The following is a 7187-nucleotide window of genomic DNA, read 5'->3' on the forward strand; positions in this document are numbered from 1 at the left end:
AGCATTTTATATGTTAGAAAAAGTGTATTTCCTTTCACCCGTAAAAGGCAAAAAAAGTATATACCCTTTCTGATTTTTTTTTTAAAAAAAATCCTATTTCCCTCAAAAATTGCATTTTTTTCAAACAGATTCGATTCAATCCACCATTAGAATCCAATAATCACAAGTTTTTAAACCCCACAAATCCAATTACTGCGCACACAAATTCTTATCTTCCAATGTTATTCAGGTATGTTTGTCCCTCTCAACATCTTTCCTTGTCCATTTACCCTATTTGACTTGTTCAATTTTTGCCAACTTCTGATCAAAAAAATAATGTGAAACCCGTTGCTTTTATTGACTATATTTTTCTGGGTTTTTACTTTCCATGGAAGTCATTGGTAGAAGTTACGTCTTGGGTTCGGTTTATTATTTTTCGGCCTCGTTTGGTCGAGAAATAAGTTATCAGTTATTTTAAAATTATTATGAGAGTGTTAATATTGAAGAAATGTAAAAAAATGAATTATGCGAAAGAGCCCTTATGTTACGTGTTTTCTTTCTTGTTTTCTACTGTCATCTTGCTGTCGTAATTGCGTAGCTAGTTTGCCGGTATTAGGATAATGCAGAACAACCAGAGTCCTTATTTTTAGTCGGTTATGTATGTATGTATGTATGTATACAAGTCTCAGTTTTATACCCATCTATAGCCGCCTTTAATTCTTCTTACACGCGTTTAAGTAATATTCAAGATTCAAGAAACTTCCATTTTTTTATACATAAAAAGATCCTTTCTTTGATAAAGATCAGATCTTTAGTACCAATTTGGGTTTTGTTTGTTTTTTTTGATTGATTTTTGACAGGCCTTTTTGTTGATTCTTGTGGAGAAAGAAAAAAAGTTGTAATTTTTTTTTGGTCAAGGGATTTGAGATATTTGGTGTAGAAAGGGTTGACTTTGATGGGTGGAAAGAGTTCAAGAGAGGATAGTTGGAGGCAAACATCATCGACTAGATCTTCTTGGAATCAATACGAATATCCTCCAACTCACTCATCATCATCTTCTTATCCTCAAGATAGTTATAGTTATTCATCTCAGCAGCAGGCTGTTCCTTCCTATGCACCTCCACCACCCCACCAGCAAGCTGTTCCTTCCTATGCACCTGCACCACCCCAACAGAATTATGCCTCTCATGCTTCAAGACCGAGGCTTGACCGGAGATACTCGAGGATTGCAGATAATTATAATTCCCTGGATGAGGTATCAATTAGATTTGTGCACATATAAATTACTTAGATTAAGCAATTTGAATGTTTTTAGCAAGTTCTCTACTCTGTGCCATTTAGTTTTCTGCCTACTCTTTTAGACTTTACCATCCCGTCTGTTCGATATGTTTGTCTGGTTTAAACTTGACTTAAAGTTTAAGAAAGTTTTTGAATCTTGTGGGCAACTGGAGATACATAGAATTTATTAAAATGTCCTTTAATCTTGTCATGTGGAACTTGAAAAGGAAAGAGACATTCTTTTTGGAACGGATTGAAAAGGAAAGTAAGAAAAACTAATTGAAATGGAGGGAGTATTAACCTTGTGATGCACTCCATCACAATTCAGAAATTGGTACTTCGAGCGCCTGTGTATTGTGCTGAATGCCTTCGAATTCATCCAATAAGTTAAATGAGGTCTGTCTAACAACTGAAGCAAGAAAAACTATTAAGGAGTAGGGTTGCAAATATATTGGATGCATGGAGTTTTTCTTATCTATCCGTGTGCAATCACTAAAATGTCTTAGGATCTGTTGTCAAGCTGATTTACTCATTTAAATGCTTAACGTCTAAGGGGATGCTGGAAATAAGACTGCATATGGAAATTGAAGGCGAAAGGGAGTGAATGATGGACCAGATAACTGCAGGAAGATGCTTCCTGTAAAAAGCTTTCCTGATACTCTTTTTATCTGGCCTACTTCACTGCGAGGCGTAATTTTGATTATTGTCGATGTTAATATCAGAATCATTTTAACAGATGAGAAAAGTGAATACTATAAGAACGATAGAATTTCTTAATTATTGTGACCCCCTTTTAAGGACATTGGGCTCATGCTTTTTCACCTTTTATACATGATACAGTAATTTTTTTAATGATAACTAGGTATGATAAAAATATGAATTATTTTTTATCAGGTGACTGAAGCCCTTGCACGAGCTGGCTTAGAGTCTTCGAATCTAATTGTTGGTATCGATTTCACCAAGAGCAATGAATGGACAGGTTAAGCTTTGTTCTTCCATTTCCTGCCTGTCTCTGATACGTTGCATGCAATATTTTTCAATATTCTAAAGTGGGCATATGCTCTTTAGGTAAGAGGTCTTTTGGTAATCGGAGCCTACATCACATTGGGCAGAATTTGAACCCCTATGAGCAAGCAATTTCTATAATTGGAAAAACCTTGGCAGCATTTGATGAGGATAACTTGATTCCGTGTTTTGGATTCGGAGATGGTAACTCCATAAGCCTTCTCTTTTTGATCCATAAAACTCCATCACTTTTCTCGTTACAAGATTAATATTTTGTTCCATGTGAACAAATATTTGACAGCATCAACTCATGATCAAGATGTATTCAGTTTCTTTCCCGATGAAAGGTTTTGTAATGGCTTTGAGGAAGTTCTGTTTCGTTACAGAGAAATTGTTCCCCAGTTGAAGCTTGCAGGTTTAAATTCTACTACAGCCAATTCTGTTGCTTTAGACTCGATAATTGATTGGGTTTACTGAGGTGCCTTCTCATTTTGTTGCAGGACCCACGTCATTTGCCCCAGTCATTGAAATGGCCATGACAATAGTTGAGCAGAGTGGAGGCCAGTACCATGTTCTATTAATCATCGCAGATGGGCAGGTAATATGTTTGTCAGTTTACATCTCTGTGCAAATACAAAAGAACAAGAAAGAATAGCTCACTGACACAGATAAACTTTCTTTAGTTGCATAGTGTGAGTTAGTTGGATTTCCTTGTTGGTTGTCATATTTTGGTGTATTAGAACTGTATGTTTAACTTACAGTTCTATGTCTGCTCAGGTAACTAGAAGTGTTGATACCGGACGTGGACAATTAAGTCCCCAGGAGCAGAAAACGGTGGATGCAATTGTACAAGCAAGGTACTTGCCTCCAGTTTCCTTCTGCTGACTGCCGTTTCTATTAGCAAAACTTTTGGTTCTGTTACATGCTGCTTTTTCATTCTTTTGCTTAAGCTCTGGAGTGCATTGTCTTATTTTTGCAGCAAGTTTCCCTTGTCAATTATACTGGTTGGGGTTGGCGATGGACCCTGGGATATGATGAAGGAATTTGATGATAATATTCCTGCTCGGGACTTTGATAATTTCCAGGTTGGTGGTGGTGGTCTAGATTTTGGTCGTCTCTTATTGCTTATCTAGGAACATTTTCCTTTCATTTGGTTTAATTGCTTATTTCTTTTGCTAGTTTGTCAATTTCACGGAGATCATGGCCAAAAATGTGCCTCAATCTCGAAAGGAGACGGAGTTTGCTCTTTCAGCGTTGATGGAAATCCCTTCACAATATAAAGCGACGATGGAACTGCACCTACTGGGGTCAGATTTCGTTCTGCCTATTTATTTGTTTCATTCTGCTATACGTCTCTCCTGACCTCCTCTGTCAAGCTATAGGTGATAAACGTCTTCTAATTTCTTAATTGCAGTGGGCAAAGTGGAAAATCTCCCAGTAGGGTAGCTCTTCCCCCTCCTATGTATGGGGCAACTTCTGTCGGTGCTTCAAAGCCCTCGCGTGCAACGAGTTTTCAGCAGCCTACAAGCTCTTATTATGGTTATGGAAGCCCTGCAGATGCAGCTCCGCATTTTCAGCAGACTTCAAGTTCTTATTATAATAGTGCTCACCCAGTTGACACTGTTCCATCTGCTCCTAGCTCTCCCTACATTGCTCCCAGTTCTACATATGACAATCAGGTAAACCATAAAACTCGCATTTCCTTTATACTGCAGCATTTCAATTTCTTGTAATCTTTTTGGTGCTTGTTTTACAAATGAACAGAGCGAGTTGTCTGAAATGAATGTTTTCCGTCATTGTGCAGGTTTGCCCCATTTGCCTTACCAACCCAAAAGACATGGCTTTCGGCTGTGGGCATCAGGTACCAGTTTTTCTTTTTCTCCCATCCTGTAAAAAGCAGTGCAGATGTTATGAGTGACTTAACAATTTTGTTTTCTTGATGCAGACATGTTGCGATTGCGGGAGAGCGCTTGAGAATTGTCCAATATGTCGAAGTTCAATTCAAACCCGAATAAAGCTCTACTGAGCGAGTTGTTTTGTCCCAGATTCCTTTTGCTGCTCCAATCTCTGCTATTCTTTTGATCAGTTTGGATGGTGATGATGCTGATTTTTTTATTTGTTGGATAGGCGTTGACTCAATGTCAAGGTGGATTTTATTCTGTAAATGATTTGGTGACAGTATAGAGGCTTCAAGATCCCCTGATATCAGAAGATTTGTAAATCAACTATTTATTTGTCGCATGCAATGTCCTGCAAGAGTCTTGTGCTTCTATTTAAGACCTAATACAATTTCAATATGTTGTACCGATAATTGTTCCACCAGAGCATGTGCAAACGAAAAACGAATGCGAGTATAAGAAGAAAGAACCATTAGGGTGATTTCTTTTGATCTGTTTTTAAGTCTCAAATGTATAAAGTTACTTGGTACATCTACCTGATGGAAGGTTGCGGATATTTATGAATTGGTTGCACCTAAGTGTGTAACTTAATGGTCGATGAAGTGGTAGTTGTATCACCTACGGTTCCTTTGAGATGGGTTTCAAGTGCGCTTAGAAAGGTTGCTTCTGTCGCCCTTACTGGGCAACAATCTACCAGTATGGTTACTGTACGTACATATAAGAGTCTTTCAGTTCTTATGAAAGCTCCTTCCAGAATCAAATGCCTTTTAAATTAATTTAGTAGATGGAAGAAATGGTCCATAGAACAAAAATACAAACTATTGCTACATATGATGAGTATTTTTTGGTTTAAAATTTATGGGATCCCTTTAGACAATTTTGTCATTACTCTATGGCTTCACCACAACTACTTTTCAAAATTGAAGCCAGATTAGATATTCTTGATATTATTACTACAGGTTCGTGATTTGACCATCATATTTATGACTGATATTGAAGAGGTACTTCCATAGTTTATTTTTGCTTGTGACTATTTTTCTAATTAAATTTCTATTTTTATTCATATCAATATAATAATAGTCACATCAATATAACTCGCCGTTTTTGAAGGACATGCAATTAAACCGACTATAACGTGACTTTAAAGACGAATAATAATTAATTTATAGTACTCCCTCCGTTTCAAAATAGATGATCAAATTTCTAAAAATATTGTTTCAGTTTAGTTGTAATATTTGTTTTAATTTAGTTGTCACTTTTATGAAATCAAGAGAATCTTATTATGTTTTTTTAATACTATTCTTATCATGAAACTAAACAAAATATATATACTCAAAATTTATATTTTCAAAGCATAACTAATAAGACTACTTTAATAAAAAATAAATTTCTAATAAATATTCTTTTAAGGGCTCAACTATTTTAAAACGCAAAGAGTAAAAAAATGTTAGCCCCACAAGTGCAACATTGTTTTTATTAGCCAACATTGGAATAAAGGCCATAAAAGAAAGCACTTCTGTGCATGGGAAATGATACACGAGCGTACGCACAGTATTTGGGGAAAAAGTTAATGTTTTTGGCGTCAACTTACTGGCATGGGCGGAGATAACTATAACGTATGGTCTCAATTGAACATAATAATTTTGATTCGAACTTTATATTTATTAAAAATTATTCATTATATATTATTATTAACGTAGAATTCAGTAATTTACGAATAACACACCTCAAATTTTGTTCAAATTCTGATTCCGCCTCTCGAGACGTGAGTAGTTGTCTAGCTTCAAGTGCCATTTGCTTGTCCACAAGCTCAGTTTAGGTGGTGTTTCAATTTCATTAAATGCACTCAACAAACTGCACACCTACATCCCCACAATATAGTTGTGCGTTAATGACAAACATACATCAGCTATTTATTCATCACCAATGACAAAGACAACTCCCACAAGCTGTATCACTCCATTTTTGTTACTATATACCGATAGTGTAAACAATTTTCTTTACTATCAATAACATATCGAACTTTTTTCCTGATATAATCGTCGGAACACACAACAACACATAGTAAAAGAAGAATCACTCCCAATTAGGAGTTTTTCCATTTACAGGGTTTCGCGTAACGATCGATCATCAGAAGGTGAAACGATCCTCTATCTATCCGCAGTAGCTCAACTTTCAGGTTTAAGTTTGAGACCTTTAATTAACTTCATCGAGTATATTCTAACATGTTGTAGCGCATAATTTATTTCTGAAGTTACTAGTAAATTTTTCATATATGGTTGGACTATATAAATAATTTGTGTATCTAAATCAAACACTTTATTCTAGCCTTCTCACTATTCTGTTCAATTGATATCTCAGAAATGGCATCCAAGCAAATTCCTTACCAAAAACTCAAACAAGAAAGCAGCTACTTCGATGAAGAGGATATCGACTTAATACACCTGAGAGAAAAGGTGATTGGAAAAATCAGGAAAAAACCATCTTCGTTCTGGAACATCAAGTTCAGAAAAGTGCACCTGAGGAAGCGATTGAGGATTAAGGTACCTAGCTTGAAGAAATTCTTAAGGAGAAAAGCTAGATTCATCGCGACCGCATTGGCTAAAACTTTGAAGAGGTTGAAGGAAAGTCAGTCACATTTTAGTGATCTCTTTGCTGGGAACTACATGTTTATGCAGATCAATCCAACTCCGTTGAAAATTTATGCACAAAATCACAAATCTCAGAATCTGAAAGCCAGAGCTGATCACTTCCATAGTGGATTCACATCATTAGGTTCTGCTACGTATTCATTTTAGTATGGATTAATTAGTTTGTATGCGTTTTGTTCTTCCAAGTATCTTCAGATCGGCAGGTAATTTTCTTAAGACTTCATGGGAAAAGGTTCGAAAATTTGCATCCAGTGTAATCCCGCAAGTGGGGTCTGGAGAGAATAGTGTATACGTAGACCTTAATGCTACCTTTCCCTGTCTCTACAAAACAAAAATATTAGTTTTACCTTATAATACTTTGGAATCATTTACAATA

The 7187-nt window shown here is 36.1% G+C and overlaps 2 protein-coding genes across 4 annotated transcripts; both read left to right on the forward strand.

Moving 5' to 3' along the window:
- On the forward strand, positions 1–4570 carry LOC107860702 (E3 ubiquitin-protein ligase RGLG2). 3 transcript variants are annotated; one of them, XM_016706159.2, is made up of 12 exons: positions 1–229; positions 840–1234; positions 2152–2236; positions 2326–2466; positions 2564–2677; positions 2763–2860; positions 3040–3119; positions 3242–3347; positions 3442–3569; positions 3677–3941; positions 4067–4123; positions 4208–4570. In XM_016706159.2, the coding sequence occupies exons 2-12, from the start codon at positions 935–937 to the stop codon at positions 4286–4288; spliced, it is 1455 nt and encodes a 484-aa protein (XP_016561645.1). In that variant the 5' UTR covers positions 1–229; positions 840–934; the 3' UTR covers positions 4289–4570.
- A 1502-nt stretch (positions 4571–6072) lies between these two features.
- Positions 6073–7187, forward strand: LOC107861489. The gene is made up of 2 exons (XM_016706827.2): positions 6073–6339; positions 6522–7187. Exon 2 carries the CDS (start codon positions 6524–6526, stop codon positions 6956–6958), a length of 435 nt encoding a protein of 144 aa, XP_016562313.1. The 5' UTR covers positions 6073–6339; positions 6522–6523; the 3' UTR covers positions 6959–7187.

The sequence above is a fragment of the Capsicum annuum genome, chromosome 2, assembly GCF_002878395.1.
Source record: "Capsicum annuum cultivar UCD-10X-F1 chromosome 2, UCD10Xv1.1, whole genome shotgun sequence".
In the NCBI taxonomy this organism is placed as follows: domain Eukaryota; kingdom Viridiplantae; phylum Streptophyta; class Magnoliopsida; order Solanales; family Solanaceae; genus Capsicum; species Capsicum annuum.

Coding starts and splice junctions, on each gene's coding strand:
- LOC107861489 (XM_016706827.2), top strand. CDS start 6,524: ATGGCATCCAAGCAAATTCCTTACCAAAAACTCAAACAAGAAAGCAGC.
- LOC107860702 (XM_016706159.2), top strand. CDS start 935: ATGGGTGGAAAGAGTTCAAGAGAGGATAGTTGGAGGCAAACATCATCG. Junction 2,678..2,762: donor TCCCCAGTTGAAGCTTGCAG/GTTTAAATTCTA, acceptor ATTTTGTTGCAG/GACCCACGTCATTTGCCCCA. Junction 3,942..4,066: donor GTTCTACATATGACAATCAG/GTAAACCATAAA, acceptor GTCATTGTGCAG/GTTTGCCCCATTTGCCTTAC.